The sequence below is a fragment of the Pararge aegeria genome, chromosome 14 (assembly GCF_905163445.1).
Source record: "Pararge aegeria chromosome 14, ilParAegt1.1, whole genome shotgun sequence".
NCBI classification, from domain to species: domain Eukaryota; kingdom Metazoa; phylum Arthropoda; class Insecta; order Lepidoptera; family Nymphalidae; genus Pararge; species Pararge aegeria.
Genome location: NC_053193.1, coordinates 13,464,641 through 13,483,840, shown reverse-complemented (window position 1 = coordinate 13,483,840; position 19,200 = coordinate 13,464,641). Strand labels below are relative to the sequence as shown.

General features: G+C 35.4%; 1 protein-coding gene across 1 annotated transcript in view; it reads left to right on the top strand.

Annotated features, from left to right (window-relative positions):
- The window catches only part of LOC120629558 (protein eva-1-like), an 85,908-nt gene extending 68,143 nt beyond the window's left edge, over positions 1-17,765 (top strand). Inside the window, exons 7-8 of the mRNA XM_039898518.1 lie at positions 12,726-12,875; positions 17,242-17,765. Coding sequence (XP_039754452.1) covers positions 12,726-12,875; positions 17,242-17,765 — 674 coding nt within the window. The remainder of the gene's footprint in view (positions 1-12,725; positions 12,876-17,241) is intronic.
- The last annotated feature ends 1,435 nt before the right edge of the window (positions 17,766-19,200 follow it).

The window sequence follows — 19,200 nt, the reverse complement described above, 5'->3', positions numbered from 1 at the left end:
AGTTATCTTAGTACCCAAACCACAAGCTACGCTTACTTTGTGACTAGATGGTGATGTGTGTATTGTCGTAGTACATTTATTATTTAATAAAGTATACTATGTCTGTCTCCAGCATGCAAGCTACGAGTATATATCTATAAAAAAGTGTAAGAAATGTGATGAGCTGAACATACAAACAAACTAAAGAAAATGTAACCAGCCACCCCCTTCGCATCTTTATTATGGATACGATTTTTTATGAGATTTATCGAAATTGATTCTCCAACCTATAGCTTCATAATCATCTCAGGGATTGTATTAAGAAATTTGAAAAACCCTTGACATAAAGTAGGAGAGTGGCAAAGCTCACTTTTAGACCATCCGACACTTGTCAGAGAGTGAAAAAGGCCCTTAGCTGAGTTGGAATAGTTATTTAATGTTGCATTAAATTCAAATTCAAATACAGCAATGGTTTATTCATATAGACCTTATCAAGGGCACTTATAAAGCGTTCACACATATATCATGTTAATACTTATTTTGTTAACTACATTCGTCAACTTAAAACTAAAGCTCTTTGGTAAACCTCTATAACTCTATATTAGACTTATTTATTATTTATATTTGACTTATTTGTTTCAATTTGTACCTATAAGATGATAAGGAAGGGAGGGGCTGCCTGCCACAAGTGCTAGTTGTAATATTAGTAACTTACGAGTACTAGGATGGCCCCACTTTCAATGTATTATTTTTCAACTGTACGAAACAAAATACATATTTTTAGATTTTCGATTTTTGAGGAGGGTTCCAAACGCGCCCTGTCTAAGAAGAGCCCACAGAAAACTTAGGAGGGTTTTTTTAAATTAATAACAATCAAAAACAATGTTTTGCTCTAAACTAGGGAGTCTTTTAACCCGTCCAGCCCACTTACCCGCGTTAGAGTAACGTTAAACCATACCTAACCTAACAATTCAATATATTAATGTTTATTAAATTTAAAAGTATAAATGTTTATTAGTGTGTATGAAATGGCGTTTTGGAATTAAAGGCTATTTTATTTTATTTATTTTTTATAAACAAAAACAATGTTTTGCTCTAAACTAGGGAGTCTATTAAACCGTCCAGCCCACTTACCCGCGTTAGAGTAACGTGATGGGTGTATGCTATAAAATCCTATCTCCTAGGAGAGAGCATTCTAGTACCCAGCAGTTCGATGTTTAATAGGCTGATAAAGATTAACCTATGCAACGTTTACAGTCTAAATTCATACTAAAACTGCCTGTATGGCCGACATTTAGAAATAAAGGTCGTCTTTTAGTCCAATAGCTCGTTTATTCTCAACTTTTCAACAACAATGGTAAGGAGTTAAGTTGTTATGAATTTTATTCTCCACAACTTACTTCCCACAATTTTTACCGTGCGAACTATATTTTTCAAACGGAACGAAATAAAACTGCAAGGTAATTAAATTTATATGTAACTCGCTGTACCCAGCCACGCAGTTCTGTAGCTTAGTCTACTTAAAAAGGAAGCCACGCGTTTCTAATATGTGCTTTCATTGCCGCTAAACATTTAAAGCTTTAAAGCTTTTTAAAAGCGTTTGTTGCTTTTATGTAAGTTTGTTAATTTTGTATTTCACATTCAAAAATAATCTCTGAAACCTACTATTTGGTATTACAAATTCTTTTTCACTTTAGGCCTTTAGCATAGCTCAAGAGGAAAATAAAGGCTGTATAACATCACATTTTAATCCTTTGTAGCTGAACAAACGAAGTCATAATCGGGGCGGGAAACTCGGTGTGGCGGGCAGGGCTCGGAACCGGTTTCAATTTAGCGGAAAATGTTGGTTAATAACCGGTTTATTTTAATTTACTGCGTTTTACCGGTTAAATGATTGTATGAACCCATACCATTCTAATTGAGCGACCGATTTCGTAACGTTTAATAAATCTAAATTAGCCGGTTTATGCAAGAGCTAATTCCCTTTGACAAATGTCTAGCCTAGTTCGTGACGCGTGCGAGTCCTATTTTGCTGCTAAGAACAAAAATTAAAAATATATTAGGTATAAATGATACATCTTTATAAGTAGACTAGCGGACCCCAGCGCCACCTATCGGGCTGATTTGTGAATCTAAACCATCCCAAACTCATACCAAAAAATTCATCTAAATCGGTCCAGTCGTTTAGGAGGAGTTCAGTTATATACACACGCACACAAGAAATATATATATAAAGATTTGAATTGATTCTTATAAATTAAGGTTTTTAAATATAGAAAGCTTAATATAAGGAATAAATTAATATATTTAGGTACACATAATATGATTAAATTTTGGCTAATTTCAAAGAAAAAGCAAGCAGTTTAAGAAAAAATGTTTTGCATGGAATAACTGTGTGAGTGGCCAATTAAACGTCCTGCTGCTTCAGATTACTCGTACTCATAGCAGCGCGCGCAGCAAATCACAAAAAGAACTGAATTTAAAGTTTGTAAAACCGGTTAATTTAAATCTATTGAGTGAAATTAAATAAGAACCGGTTTTTCTGTTATATTTATTTCCAGTTTCCGAGCCCTGGTCAGGATATATTGTGTAGAATATAGAATTGAGGTCTGCATGAAAACTTATCAAAAGTACGTGGAACAAATCACGGAAAACTGCTTGTGTTTAACAATAATAAATCCAATCTAGTTAGATGACTCGACTGCGTTTTATGCTAATATTATGTACGAGATGTACGAGTTCAGTGGATATGAGTTTAAAAGTTAAAGCGAAACTAGAACTGTGATTCTCGGATGATAATCCGCAGAACTCTCTGGGCAGATGACATTCCTATTATTCTGAGGCGACGTTCACATAGCCCGTAATTACACTAAGCTTAACAATTTACGATCCTAAGCTCTCATTATCCCTTTAATGCCACATCCCTTCTACTGTCCTAGCTTGGTTCAGTGAGATTTCCTTTTGTTCTAAGCTTTGAGGAAATGTCTAGGGGGATGAAAATTCAGAACGGCGCAGGATGCAGCAGACGAATTTAGGTGGCTCTGCATTATATCTTTCGAAAGAACAGTTTTATATCCAATGTGATATGTAAAGTTTCTGGATGGGATTCATTATTCAGGTCGAGGATAAGACAATTTTTATCGTAAATCGTAAGTCCTGCTAGGTTTTTTAGGCAAAAATAAGTCTATACGACACATGTTCTATCCGCATGTCGTATTCTCAAAATGTAGAGTGTTTTTGTTACTTTCCATTGTTCTAAAAATGCCTGCACACCCTGCTTATAGGGAAGATGCGAGTTTGATATGAATGGAAAAGTGATTATGTTCATGCGATAATCAGTTTATCATTATCTCATAACGGAAATAAAAACTTAAATTTTTGCACCAACCCTTTCCTTCGTCTTTCCTAACGTCAAAGGTTGTCTGGAAGAGATTGCATCCCTTCGACGACCAATCACGTGACGCGCAGGTTTAAGCAAGTTTTCTGATTGGTTACAAGTAGGACGGAAACCCTCAATCCACTGCGGACGCTGGCTGCAAACATTGGATTAGTTTAACCTTAGCTACATAAACATTGATTGAAATGTTAGTAATTTAAGTCTCGTAGATTTTCGTTTGCTGAATCCCCGGAATACCGATAAAGCACACTCCACACTGCTTGCAAAATCCTCTTACTAATCATCTTAAATCATCATATCAACCCATGATCGGCCCACTACAGGGCACGGGTCTTCTCCCACAATGAGAAGAGGTTAGATTAGAGGTTAGAGGAGGCCCTGGATTGGTGGACTCACACAAGCCTTTAAGAATATTATGGAGAACTCGCAGGCATGCAGGTTTCCACGATGTTATCCTTCACCGTCGAAGCAAGTGATATTTTAATTGATAAAACGCACATAACCAAAAAAAGTTAGAGTTGCGTGTTGGTATTCGAACTCGGCTCTCTTCTCGGCTCCTGCCGTTTCCGTTAAAATCGGTCACACGTTCCTAACGTTTCCTTTTTCCGATTCCGATTCCATCCGTTTCCTGTCACGGTCCAGCATTAACACTATGATTACAAACCTTTGAGATAATAAAATGTTATTTATTGTGTCAATTCGTTACTTTCGTTTGGTAGTTCTCATTGAGAGCTATAAAATTGATGCATAAACAATGAAAGGACCTGCTCGCGCGCTTTCGCGACCGGATATTTACATCTGGTCTTCAGGAAATATTCTCTGCAACCCGAACCTTCCATTATTATTGTTTTCCCAGTGAACTCAAATTTGTTAAAGAGAGACCAACCAGTGGCCGTCCAGTAACTCAAAAAATAGTAACCCCCTTTGATATGGAGAGAGTAGTGAATAAAAGCATATTCGTTATTTTGTGGTGGCAGGCGTCTTGGGTTTGAAATTTGTCATAGTGTTTAGTATTCTTATATCTTCTTTCTTATATCTATTCTTATATCATCAAGCTCTTTCATTTGATAAACATATTGAGGGAGTAGTGCAAATATGTAATACGCCATTTTGAAGTGGCGGCCATCTGGGATTTAAAATTTGTCATAGTATATATATTCTGAAAATTAAGCTTAATTTGGTATACTCAGCAGGAGAATCTGCATGGCGTAATTTAAATTTTTTTCAATCCTTATGGTCCATACAAACAGATCTTCGGCAATGCACCCTCTACGCACGTTTCACTCCAAAACCGGAGCATCCTCAGGAGATGTTAACTTTACAATGAATTATTGTTATTATAAACTATTAAGAGTGATAAAGTGGCCAATTGGAGCCAATTGATTTTACTTGTGCATGTGATGCATTTTGCATTAGGGCTGTAACTAATTTCTTTCAGACTTCAGACTACTATTTTTTTTCAAAAATATGACTTACTCAAAGACTATTAGCGCTTCGGTTCCACAGATAAGTTTCAGAGACAGTTAATAATGTTCCTCTAAAGCAGCTGAAGTATTATTTGGGTTTCCATTTACACGTTGTATATTGTGGGGATTGTGAACAACTATGCAATCCGCTTTTTGTGACGACAGCCGTCTTGTTACCGATTTTCATCACACAAAGCTAAGAAGTATCGTTATTATATCCCGACTAACCCCATGAAAGCTTAAGTATTTATAACTGTAACTGGAGATTTTCTTCATTTTATATCATCTGCATACCCTGTGCATACCCTCTATGCACGCCACTGAGTATAAGGATTGAAAAAATTATAAATTTCACCATACAGATTCTCCTGCTTTTCGCGAAGTATAGCAAACTAAGCTTAATTTTCATAATATATCCGCACAAAACACAGACTCGTCAAACTTAGGTATAACACCCCGTCATTTTTGCGTCTAATGTTAAAAAGGGGGTGCGCTCTTGACTAGTTCATTGCTAGACAGGTCATCTTGATCAGCACCAGCATTTCATCTTTGCACTACTGGACAGAAGCTTTGTTTCTTTTAGGAAAGTGGGTTTAAAAGAACCATGCCGCTTCTCTTCTGCTATGTACACCACTTATTTCCATGTTTCTATTAAGTTTTTGAAACGGTGACAGTCTAGTGGGTAGGAGCTCGACTTCACTTTCGGGGGGCCGAGTTCGAATCTCAGCACCTCCAACTTTTCTAAGTTATGTGCGTTTTAAGTAAATAAAATATCACTTGCTTCAACGGTGAACGGAAGCGGTGAGGAAACATGAATGCCTGAGAGTTGTACATAATAATCTCAAAGGTGTGTGGAGTCCACCAATCCACACTGCCAGCTTGGTGGTCTATGGCCTTAACCCCTCCTCATTGAAGAAGGAGACCCGTGCCCTGTAGTCGGCTGGTATTGAGTTGATATGATGATTAAGTTTTCCAATTTCCCAGTCGCATACTCGTTTAATGAAAAGTGGCATGTAAGTAGTTCTGAACTTGTAAGTAAACCAAGTCACAGGCAAACTTCGTTGGGTACATTAAAATATAATATCTAGTGCAACTTTAAACTAAAGTTTGCTCCATATATGGAAGATGCAAGATTTGGTAAACATGTCGGCCGACTGGCGCAGTGGGCAGCGACTCTGCTTTCTGAGTCCAAGGCCGTGGGTTCGATTCCCACTACTGGAAAATGTTTGTGGGATGAGCATGAATGTTTTTCAGTGTCTAAGTATTTATGTAGGTATTCATAAAAAAATTCATCAGTCATCTCAGTACCCATAACTCAAGCTAAAGCTTACTTTGGGGCTAGATGGCGATGAGTAAATAAAAAAAAATGTTTCAACGACCTCCTTGGCGCAGTGGTGAGATCTGTAGGCTCAAAACTGGGTGAATCAAGGTCGGATCCCCGGTGGAGAAATCGACGTGCAAGGAACACGTCCTTTAAAGTGCCGCTCCGTGCCTATTAACCTGACGCGTAGGAGTTAAGCCTCATGTGTCTGTAATTACACCGGCAACCACACCGTTTAACCCTTCAAACCAGAACAAAGCAATGCTGCTTAGCGGCTAAGATAAGAATAGCGGTCGTACTTCCCCAGACGAGCTCTTTTAAAATAAGCTCTATAAAGTGTCATTTTGTAGCCACGAAGTTGCCATAATATAGAATGTTGCCGATAGTTCATTTATGGTCAACTTGAATCGGTTGCAACACATCTGGTGTTGTCACGTGTGTTGTCTCAGCAACACTTGAGATAAGTGATTTCAAAAACTACTGGTACACATTTTTCTACCCGCAACGGATGTTACCCGGGAAGAGACAAAACAAACCTCACTCGCATACATAAATAAAATTAGGAATCCGTTCTAAAATCAAGTGAATAATCGATGGTTGCTAGTGCCGAGAGATTTTCGAGAGGTTACGGCTAGTAACGGCAGGAGACAAAATTGTATCCACTTACCATCCCTTGTAGATAAACAAGTGATAAAATGTATTTGTCCACCTGCTTAAAGCAACGTGAGAAAAATAATTCTTTTCCTGCTATATTGGTTGAGAAGTTACATATTTTGTCCTTTTCCCGTGGAGAAATTTTCTCCTGCTTGACACATTATAACATGTTTTGTGGAGAATTCTTTAAGTCACGGTTTTGCGTTGGTGTATTCGGCTCAACTTGTGTCTGTTCTCCTTGTGGAGATTCTTGGTAGAATGGAGAATCCTTGTGGAGATTCGTGGAGTGTTGAACGGGGTCACTCTAACGCGTTGGGAACGACCATCGGTCTTACGAGATTAATGTCACTTCAGCTTCGTAACTCACCAAGCTATGTCAGTAATGCAGGTTTACGTAACGTTTAGCCGTCCAATCGAAGAGTAGTTTTATCGTATCATACTCTGTATGGTCAAAAAAAATGGACCTACTGCCACTGATGTTAGAGTTTAAAATCTTGTAATTTTGATTTTTGTTTTATAAACGTGCTTTCAAAAGCCCAAAGTAAAGAATTGTAGGCAAATTTGAGGTTCAATTCAATGCGATAAGATCCATTTTACTCCGACGTTCAAACATTTCCAAACTAGAAAACGGCTCTCCGATTGCGAGCGAGCACATCTTGTGCCAACCCTACAGGTTTAAAAATATAAAACGAAAACTTTGTAAAGGTACGTAATCCTGATCATAACGTCGTTGCCAAAGAGTCCACATTATTACCAACCGTTACAGTAAAAGTAAAATATAATAACGATACTTAATCGTTTGAACGTTCCCATTTCCAGCATTTTATTCGCTGAAATCCTGCGTTCGTCGTTCAGAAACGTTGCAACATATTCGATTCAAATAACTATTGTGAATATAATTTTATTTCTCATAAGAATTACAATGTTGACGTTATAGTTAGGATTTTATAGGGAGGAGTTTCTTGCTGTAAATAATTCTATTTCTGTTTTTTTTTAATTATATAAAATAAAATTTAAAGAAATAAAACCTGACTACGGAGGAATAAAATTTTTACTATCTCCAACTGGGCTATATAAAAACTCAAAACACGTGCTACCTATAAAAAGTTTTAAGCCCTTATATAATATCATAGATCATATATTTAATAAAAAGGCGTTGTGGTGGAGGTTAGAGATAATTTTACGACACTGCCAATTGTGACCTTTTGACTTTGCCTGGTTTTAACAGAAAACCCCAATGGATTTTCTGTTAGAAAATCTCAGTAGCTCAAAGTTAGGAAAGGAATGGTATCGCGTACGTTATGTCATTGTCCCCAATGATTGTTTCTAAGGTCACCGACCTGCAGTAGAGCAACATGTTGGGTCCATGCTGCATAAAACTATGCAGCTGTCAAATGCAATCGATTTTGCATAACCACACATCTGGCTATGTTATCGAAAATTTATCTACGAACTATTGCACGCGGGGGGACAGCTCCGCGCAAAAAAAACCTTCTTCGGTGGGCGTAATTTATATTATTTTTAAACCAATAACGAATCATTTTGATTTAAAACCTAAGCGTTTAATCTTTGTATATTGAGCCCCACATAAATAGACGCCGAGATGCTTTATAACATAAGCTCAGCTATAAAGATTTTTGGATAAGCCTTTGTGTTTTACGGTCTGTTTTTAGTGGGATGTTGTTTTAACGATTTCTGGGTAATAAAACTTCTTTAAAATGCGTTTTCGTGATTTATTTTCTGTAGCTTGACAGTTTTTTTTTTTGTGAATACAACCCTCATCACAAAAGTTGAAACTAACTCATCTGTTAAATTCAATTAAAATGTGCCTTTCATTCATGTAGTATTAGACTTTTGTTTTTAATTTACTTATATTTAGGGTCGTAGCAAGGTGCAGAATAAAAGATGTTGACGCCAAATCGCTTAGCGGCACGTCTTTGACGGTTCAGAATTAGGGTTTTAACTAGCCACGACCGAAGCCTCCCTCAAGACATAACTCAATTAAAAGTGATTTGCTTGTGCAGGTCTTGTATAAAGACTCAAGTGACTTTTAGTTGTTCATGTTTATTATTTTTCGGCGTCATTTTTTGTAACGACAAAAAACTGAATTAAAATATAATAATCATTATATATTTAATTAGCCGTGAAAAATTATGTAAACGATGGTTAAAAGCACATCCAAGGCAGACATACTACTTTGTTTTATACTAAACGTTTGTATACATACGCAAGTTCAAAGTAATGAATTAGGTCGCTATTCTTTAATTTTTAATTTTTAGTTGTTAAACATTGTTATTTTTTAAATTGAAAGCTGATAGTATTATTGTATAGGAATGAGATTCAGGACAACAATTATTTTTGCATGTCACTCCCTAGCAGATTGTTGTACTACTATTATTTTTGGCACCAATTTGTACTTCCTCGATCTGTGTAAATAAATAATTTGAAGTCTTGTCCGAAAGTAGGGCGTATTATTTTTCTATGAAACGTGTATAAAACCGCGGGAAACAGATAGTACCTTATATTCTTAAAAAAATAAGTAAGAGTAAAGAATCTGCTAGGATAAACTTGGTTTCCTTTAACAAAGCAAACTAACATTGGGTCTTATTTTTCAGTCTACTTTCGTTACTCTCTTGTTAAAAATAAAATATTCCGGACGCCACTCCTTAGTTACATAATAACAACCGACTAACAATAAGTCAGTACAGTTCATTCTTTGCCAGAGAAAAATACAGATAGGCTTTTTTGTATTATTATAGACAAGAATTCTTTTAAAAGAAATTTAAGAACACATTATACTTTTTTGGACTTAAGTCCTTCGGGAACTGTGTATTTCTTCGGGATGAAAAGTTGACTTTGTGTTAATTTAGTGAATAATCTATTCCAAATTTCAGTCAAATTAGCTTTGTAGTTTTTGCGTAACAGAATAATAAACACCCATCCGTCCATACAAAAAATATGAGTGACGGGGTTTATTTAATTTCTAACATATTTTATTAGTAGAGATTAAGGTCCTAGACGCCATCGTACTGGAACGTTAAATCGCTTGGTGGAACGTAATTGTCTCGAGAGGGGTAATAGCTACAGACAAAGGACCGGACCATTCCAGAGAAAATTCAGAAATTATAAATTCCTTGCTGGGTATCTTATCTGTGACCTCCACTCTTAGGCACAGACTACAGAGACCACAAGGCACCACTGTGCCAGGTGGTCGTTAAAATGATAAAGTTTTTGTTTTCTTGAAATCATAAAAACCACTATATCACTGGTTACCTTTAGTAAAAGCCTCCCTGACGCAATTTCTGAATTTTAACTGGCGTGATCTGATGAGGCGTTACGCGTTTAATATAATTGCCATACCCCTTGTTTGTTAATCCCCGAGGTACCATACACTATATTATCACTACCACCAGATGAGATTGCAGTCAACTTGTAGAAGAATGAAAAAATACCTACATTATGTCCTTCTCCTTCCGATATTTAATAACTTAAAAACTTAACGTTCAGTATAGAAATAGTAGAACAGAGAGCGAGTTTAAAGAATGACAAGATTGAATCATGAAAATACAGTTAATCGAAACTAAATAGAAGACTAACTGAAGGAGCAAGGGAAACATTGCTAGATGCAATCTGTTGTGGTAAAAAGTGAAGCAAAAGTAGAGCGAACTGAAGAGATTGAACTACTTAATTGATTTTCTTTAAGCACCATTTATATGGCGATAGTCTGCTGTTACGTAGGTGCGATTTTAAAAGAATATAAACAATAATCACTTCCACTTTAAATGTTAGAAGTTAACGAGATTTTGTTTTGTTTTTTGTTAACCGATACTTCCTTATTATTGTTATACTCGTATATATTTTATTTTATAAGCCACTTTTGATTTTTAAATATATCACGTAATACGTGATATATTTAAAAATCAAAAGTGGCTTATAAAGGACTTACAAATAAATTTGACTTTGAATTTGACAAAACGTTTTTTGATTGTGACCATCGGTATCATCCTTATTATTGTTATACTCGTATATATTTTATTTTATAAGACACTTTTGATTTTTAAATATATCACGTAATACGTGATATATTTAAAAATCAAAAGTGGCTTATAAAGGACTTACAAATAAATTTGACTTTGAATTTGACAAAACGTTTTTTGATTGTGACCATCGGTATCATCGACATCTCACCATTTTATCAAGCGACAGTGCTGCTGTCATTTAGAAAAATCCAAAGATATACTGCTGTCAATAGCAATTACTTAAAACATAGAAACTGATTTAGTCCGTTTGACAAAATCAAATTAGGGTTACATACCCATTTAAAAGATCGTTCTGGTAAGTATAATACTGACGCTACGTATATTTAGATATCGAGATAAAAACTCTTATTGTGTGTTAAACGTTAAAAAAAACTACTACAAACTGAGCGTAATTAATTTTTATCAACCCGTCACCGATCTATGGAGAACACGCATGCAGGCGATAAAGCGAGTAAAACTTTAATGTCTTCAATTAACGAGCTTGATTATTAATGTTAAATCTAAAGATAATAGACATAAAATATATATTATTCTACTTTTTTATGCTTTTATGTGTATATAATTATTTCTTCTTCTTTTCTGTACTTGGGTATTCTACACCATTCGTTGCCTGGAAGAGATCGCTATGTAGCTATGATGCAGCCAAATATACGCAGTGTTGTGTTGTTCTTAAAAAGATCTGTTTTTTGTTTTGTGTGCCATACAATTGTATTTTTTCATTCATTATGATTACAAAAATAGCATTTTAATTTAAAACTAACATAGATATAAAAATAATTAAAAAAAGACCAAGTAACCGACAACTACGTTTAAAAGCTAATTGCAATGAACGTAATACTTACAAATGAGGTAATCCCAAATCCCTATTATTAGAGCATTACAGTCGGATACGGTCTAGCGAATTTACTTAATCCTATCTTAATCTGGACTCGTGCAATATGCCGGGAACTTGTTTGCGGATGTCGGTTTCTTTACTCTGCCCGTAAAAACGGATTAAGTCCCTTTGAAGGCGAGGAGCTTTCGTTGCGGTAATCTATTACTGATGTATATTTAAAATTGTTATCGTTTCACTGGGTTTTTTGTCTAGAAATCTGAGATGATTATGGTTGTGTTTTCACCGCTCGGTTTTGATGAAAAATTGCCGCCCCATCATTTAAGAAAACATTAAGTTCTTAAACATTCGTTTAAATACTAGCAATATATATATATTGCTTGTATTTAAACTTGTTTGAAAACATTAAGTTCTTAAACATTCGTTTAAATACTAGCAATATATATATATATTGCTAGTATTTATAACACTTATTATAAAACGTAGCTGTTGCCCGCATTCTTTGTCCGCGTTTATTACGTTTGAAAACTCCATGTTATAACTCCATGCCAAAAATTAAGTTTTCTTAGTAAGGGGTTGGTAAAGGATTTTGTGTATTTTCATTTCATTCTACTTAGAGTTCGGTACTTCACAGAAAAGTCGTTTCCAAATCCTAACTTTAAAATACCTAAATATTATAAATGCAAAAGTTTGTTTGTTTGTAATTCCTGCATGCCCTAACTAAGCGTCCAACTTGAATCTTGGCATAGATTTGGATGAAAGGACGGATAGTAACTTAAGCTACTTTTCATCTTACGCACACAATCAATTCTTATGGAATTTGTAAAAAAACCTTAATAAACGCCTATGAAGAACGCGGGCAACAGAGATTTGTTTATAAAGTAGAACTATTCAAAGTGTATGTATCATCATCATCATCAAGAGTTGAATTATATGAAAGTTTATGGAAAGTCGAGAGTTGAGAGGAGACTATTTAGTTAACTGTGCAGTTAACTAGGAATTAACTTTAGATTTTAACTTCAAATCATTGTTACAGATGAAACCAATGATCGGTGGTGGGGAGAATCAGCGGTACCACCAGCGCCAGCAGTCGCCGCCGTCCCACCACAACGACCTTCAACAGTCACCAACATCACCAGAGAGGAACCGTCGCCAACTCCACCAAGGCAGCATATCTCTACAGAAGGTTCGATTTAAAAAGATTTTACTTAATAATTCCACAGAGTAAGAATAGTGATACAGAGGTACGATGAAGCCGTATAGATACAGCAAAAAGTGCGGGGCGAGGACATCACTTACTTCAGTAGCTTTTTTACGCTGTCGCGACACTGCCTTTGCAATTTTGTTTGCCTTTGCAAAAAAAACAATTTCCATGATTTCATTCATATTGTGATAATTTACATATGTTACAGTAAATTTATAAAGTGGGTAAATAATTAAACTTTCTTACAAATTTGATTACATATTTATAAATTTGATTAAACACCATTCATTTGATTAGGAACCATGTTCATGACATTGAGTTGGTGGGTATATTGATATAAAAACGCGTGCATTTTCGATACACTTCAGTCCTACATGGACTCGAACGATGTAAAGATACCTCCCGGTGTTTTAGTCGTTTATTACATACCATGCACCGGTTGTTTTCGGGTTCGACACCCAAAGAGTACCTGTTACTAAGTGTCCGTTTGTCCCTGGGGCCGTCTGTCCAACATTTAATTAAACGAGTAACTATGTCGTTGAAGTATTGCATGGCCATCAGTCGCGTAGACTGATGGCCAAGGATATCAAACGTTAAGCATCCATGAACCGCTGAACAACAACAGGTCTGCGTCTTATTTTACCACTGCTAAAAAAAATCTTATTAAGTGTCCAAGTGTTTTCTTGTTTATATCATATTTTATCGTCTTCTTTTTCTGCTGAAATAATAAATAATAAAATATTTTTGTAAATGACAAGTAGGTAAAATCACTTTTATATTTGTCTTATGTATTTACCTTCCTGTTTTTATTGCATAATATTGTTACCTAAGACCTTCTCATTACTCTAACTCAATCATTCTGGTATACCACGTGACATTTTCGCTTTCGTAAATGTGTCACGTGTCCACAATTTTGCGGGCGCAATGTTTACCCCTTCTGAGCCACAAAACACGGTCGTTAATTTTGCTTCGTGGCGTATAAAGCCTTCGAAACGAAAACTCGGACATCCGTTCGTCCGGCTTTGTTTTGAATGTCCAATGTATATGGGGCAAGGTATTTTTTGAGGTATAATCCTTGAATTTTTATGATAAAACGTTATACAGATTTTCGCGGTACCTACCTACAGAGTTAAATTAAAATAATGTGGAATATAATGTTAAGCTTATATTGACGCACCTTTTTTCTCATAAGCGTTTTTTTTTTTAATTTTTGTAGGGTATGTAATCTTATATTGTCACAGATTTTAGAGCGTTTTCTTTGAGTAGGGTATACTCAAAAAATATGAGATGAGCCATTTTATATAATCATGACCAACCCATTTCCGACCCACTACAGGGCCCAAGACACGAGCGAGAATGTGGAGGGTTGATATGAATATGATCAATTCACATTGTAAACAGAGATTTTGGCACAATTTAAAAAGGATTTAATTAAAATTATTGGATTAATTAAACTAAGTCAAAGTCAAAGTAAAAGTCAAAGTCAAAAGTATCTTTATTAATGTAGGCCCATAGGTGACACTTTTGAAGCGTAAATTACATGAGAATTACACGGTAGTGAGATAATGGCGATAACCATATTCATAAACTTAAGCTAAAGCTACGAGGGTTCCAAACGCGTCCTGGTCTAAGAAGAAGCCAAACTTAGCCGGGTGTTTTTTTTTTTTGCTATCACCATCTCACATTGTCATTCAAAATTATTGGTTGGACCTGGTTAGAGCAATTATTCACGCCCAAGCTTTTTTATCGATTACGTTGTCTTTTATACTATAATAAACCTTAAGAGTTATCATGAGAATTATAAATGCGGATTAAGCGTCCCCAAGCAATGGTTTCGATTATCGGCCAATAGCCTCTTAACAGACTAACTAATAAAATCTTATTGCTTCGTTAGGGAGGAAAATGGGATACATTATTACTTCGGGGAAGCCTTTAGTAATATTCCTTTTAAGAAAACTTTTTAAACTATTTGTTTAATTGTATTTTTTTTGTGTGCAAACTTTGTCTATTCAGTACCTACGACCGCCATGTTTATTTCTGCTGCCGAGTAGCATTGCTGTGTTCTGATCTAAAGGGCATCGTTACTTGATGGTGTAATTGCAGGAAGCTTAAGCTTAAAAATTATAACTCAGGTTGATAGACAAAGGGCGATACTTCGTAGGATATGGTTCTTGCATGCCCTGTGAAGTATTGCTCTGGGGTCTATGCGATAATTTTCCAGTTACCCTCATGTGGTATATCTCCTTGGTTTAAACTTTAAATCAAATTATATCAAATTCAAATTCAAAATCAAAATTTCTTTATTCATGTAGGCCTGTTACAGGCACTTATGAAGCGTTCATACATATATGTTTACATAATTGTAAGGGGATAGTGATAACTTCGTTCGCCAACTTAAACCTAAGGCTACGAGGGTTCCAAACGCAACGTTCCACAAGAAATTTAGCCGGGTAATTTTTTTTTTGTTATCACCATCTCACAGTAAATTTATATTAAGCTATGAAGCTAGAGCAATTCACACCGAAGCTTTTTTATCGTTTAAGTATTCTTTAATATTATAATAGGATTTTTCTGTAAGCTTACGTTTATATAAACTTTGAACTTATTGAGAGACATCTCAAAGATTTCATTTGGTAATTTGTTATAAAATAATATACAATTGCCCTTGATTGAATTTGCAATTTTGTGTAGCCTAGTAAATTGCACACAGTTTTTTTCTGCTTCTAACATTTATATTTTTACAGACCATTATAACAATATCTACTGTGGAATATGGCCTAAGTCTGTCCAAACCTCCCTTAAGTCACAACGTCATCCTGATCCAAGATGATCAAGAAACGCTCTTAGATTAACATTCCTTCTGAGCTTCAACCTCTTACAAAGCTTTTTCGCTCTATTCTTCAGAACCACTCTGGTAAGCAGTATAACCAAAAAAAAGGTGTTAAAAATATTGCTAGAACGGATATCTATTTTTCCACCCCATACAAACAGACGTGGTAACGCTATTAACGGTACCTTTGAAAAACTGAACTCGGGCACGGTTTTGTTTTACGTGCGTATTGTGTTCGAGGTGAAATATTTGAATATAAATAGGAACATAAAGCTAAAAAAATACGATATTTTTATAGAAATAACATAGCTAGTGCTAACTTGCCAGAAATTGTTACAGTAACTTAATTAATCGAAATTAGGTCAAGTACATAATGTAACCAAGATCTACTCGCAGTTCAGCACATAATTCGGTTCTTTGTGTATCTGAACTCAACTGAATTTAATTAATTAACATAACTTATTTAATAATAAGGTTAGTCTAAAGTCTATTTTTACTTACCTGTGTTATATTGAAAACAATCTTTTTGTTACATTTTAGTGTAAATGTTTAAAACTATTAAAACGATAATAAGGAGCCCACTAACGTTAAGTGAATTTGTTTTTTTTTAATGTATTTATTTCATCGCTCTTGTTTTTATTTATATTTTTAAAGCTACTGAATAAGTACTGAATAAATTGTTAACGTCATTAAACAAGTGAGAAAAACTAGAGTGTATAAAAACAATTCTCGATTTTGCAGTTTACAGTTTTTGTTACTATTATTTTAGTTTAGCAAAGTTGACATATTACTTTGTGTAAAAATTGTAGAAACTAAATGTTCATCGCTTAATTCAATCTGGGTTCAAACCCTTTTGACTGCAAAACAACTTCTCAGCTTTAAAAAACGTTGATTTAGATTAGCACCGAAAATCCATTTGCAGCAGCATTAAATGCGTGTTATTTTCAGGATATTTACAAGTGTCAAGGTTTTAAAATAAGTAATTATTGCTGCATAGATATAATGTTTATCTATGGTTCAGAAACATGATCGCTAACTATGGGCCTCATAAGAAGGCTCAGAGTCACTCAGTGGGCGATCATGGGACTCGAGAGCTATGCTCGGAGTATCTCTATGTGATCAAATATATGTAGAGATCCGTAGGAGAACCAGAATTACTGACATAGCTCAACGAGTCGCGAAACTGAAGTGGCAATGGGCGGGGCACTTATATCGAGGAAGGATGGATGTTGGGGTCCCAAGGTGCTGGAATGGCAGTCCCGCTTTGGTAACCGAAGCGTTGGTCGACCTCCAACGAGGTGGACAGACAACATAAAGCGCGTCACAGGCCGCTAGCACAAAACCGTGGAAATTAGAACTCGCTACAAAAGACCAATGTCCAGCAGTAGACGTCTATCGTTTGATATGATGATGCTGATGAATTATTGCTGATATATTTATGTTCAAGCAATAGATAATTCAAGTGGGAGCGATCGATTGGATAATGAATTGTAAATATATCTTTTTTTTTGTCCACAGATCAATTCGACATGATGTACGTCTACATAATCGCAGGAGCAGCTGGAATCGCTTTATTATGCATCATAATTGGTGTCGCAAAGTGTTTGATGCACAAAAACACCGGCGACCAACCCAAAGGACCAGACGTGTCTGCCTCCACGGACATCCCTAACGGCTTCAACGACAGCATATCAGAAGTCGATAACGATATCAACATCAATAGTCTCTCAGGACCAGTTGATACCGTGGATTCCAGCCTGAAGCAGGAAATGCAAATCCAAAGTATGGTAACGAATTTAAGCCCAAAAATCAATCGATACGTCGGTCGTCCAGTACCTAATACGTATCCCCATGTCAGCACGAACATGTACGGACAGGTGGCTGAATTCCCTGTTGAAATGCCTCTCCGAACTATGCCTCATGGTACGTTAGGACGCGGTGTTGCGGTTAAAACCTTACCTAGAATACAAATGCACGCAGAAACGGACCCTAATACAAGGAGTTTATATCGATATTCAAATGCACAGTACTACTTCGGGTGACAACAAGACAGTGGACAGTGCTCGGACGTATCCAGGACTTACTGTTTCTAGTTGCGCCGCCGTAGTGAAGGGAACTTTGTATTGTCCTACTTTTAAATACAGAAACTGTGATATTAATTGAAATTTTCCTATTGAACTACAAGCTGTTTTTTCATCCTATTGACGTGGGAAGCGCTGTGTATTTTATTTGAACGGGAAATGGCATTCGACTGTTTCCATCTGTTTGCATGAAAAGTCTTCAATAATAAATTATTAAAAGCAAGTGCAACTACGGGACACTGATTAAATATAAAACTGAAATGCAGCGAAATTATGTGACGTTGATACCTCTTTATACAATAAATGTAAATTTTCAGGTCAAAAATTGTATGTGTACCACACACTCCAATTTGTGACGTAAATTTGTACAGTGTAAAGGCACATACTAACGGCTCAACACCTTAACTTTACTGCAAAATTTAAAAACTCCGTATCATGTGATACAAAGTAATTTTTTCACAAATGTTAAAGAAGTACCAATTCGAAAAGTTCGTATAATAAATCTTTAATAAAAATTGAGATATGGCGTGTATATACCGATGTGATCCTGTTAATAGAGTTGTCAAGTGGCTAATCACAAAATAATTTTCGAGCGCGTATTTGATGATTTCAGTGTCACTAAGAAAAACATAAATTGTTTATACAAAATAAGGAAGTGATATTTCAAATAATGTACTTTTTATCTTCATTTAACAAGCAAGCAAAATTATTTCAATATCACAGTTTTATATGACATTCCTTAACGTCACTTATACTGTTTTAATTATGAAATAATACAGACAGTGGGTAGGCAAACGTCTTTCTCTTTTTACATAACATATAACTTGGAATGAATAGGGCATAATGAAGGTATTGAATTTTAAATATTCTAGTCAAAGAAGAGGTGTGTGACAAGAACATTATTAAAATGAGAGTCAAGACTATTAGAAACATTTAACTTATCAGAACGACTCCTTTTTGTTCAAGGACTTCGAATCAAAGACAAATAAAATGATACTTTTTCCAATAAAAAATACCTTTGCCTATGACGACATTTATTTAAATAGCACTGGATTTTTAAAGGTATGTCTAGGTTAACTTAGTTCAATCTTATTGTGATAAACTTTCTGTGTTTTCTTAATATATCTTTGTTTTTATTCACTGATTGTGGTTCATAAATAATAAAAATTAAAAATAAAAATAAATTTTGCGTTTTGTCCGTGTCCATTTTGTATATTTCTTATAACTGTGTTACATAATCGACAATAGTTGCTGTTTGAGTCCAAAAAATAAGTCTACAGTATTGATTTAATTTTCATTTATTTACGTCTTTTCGATTCGAGTGCTTATAAAACGACAGAACTATCTATGGCCCGACTTCAAAGTACTTGAAGCTTGTCACATAACATGGCGAACA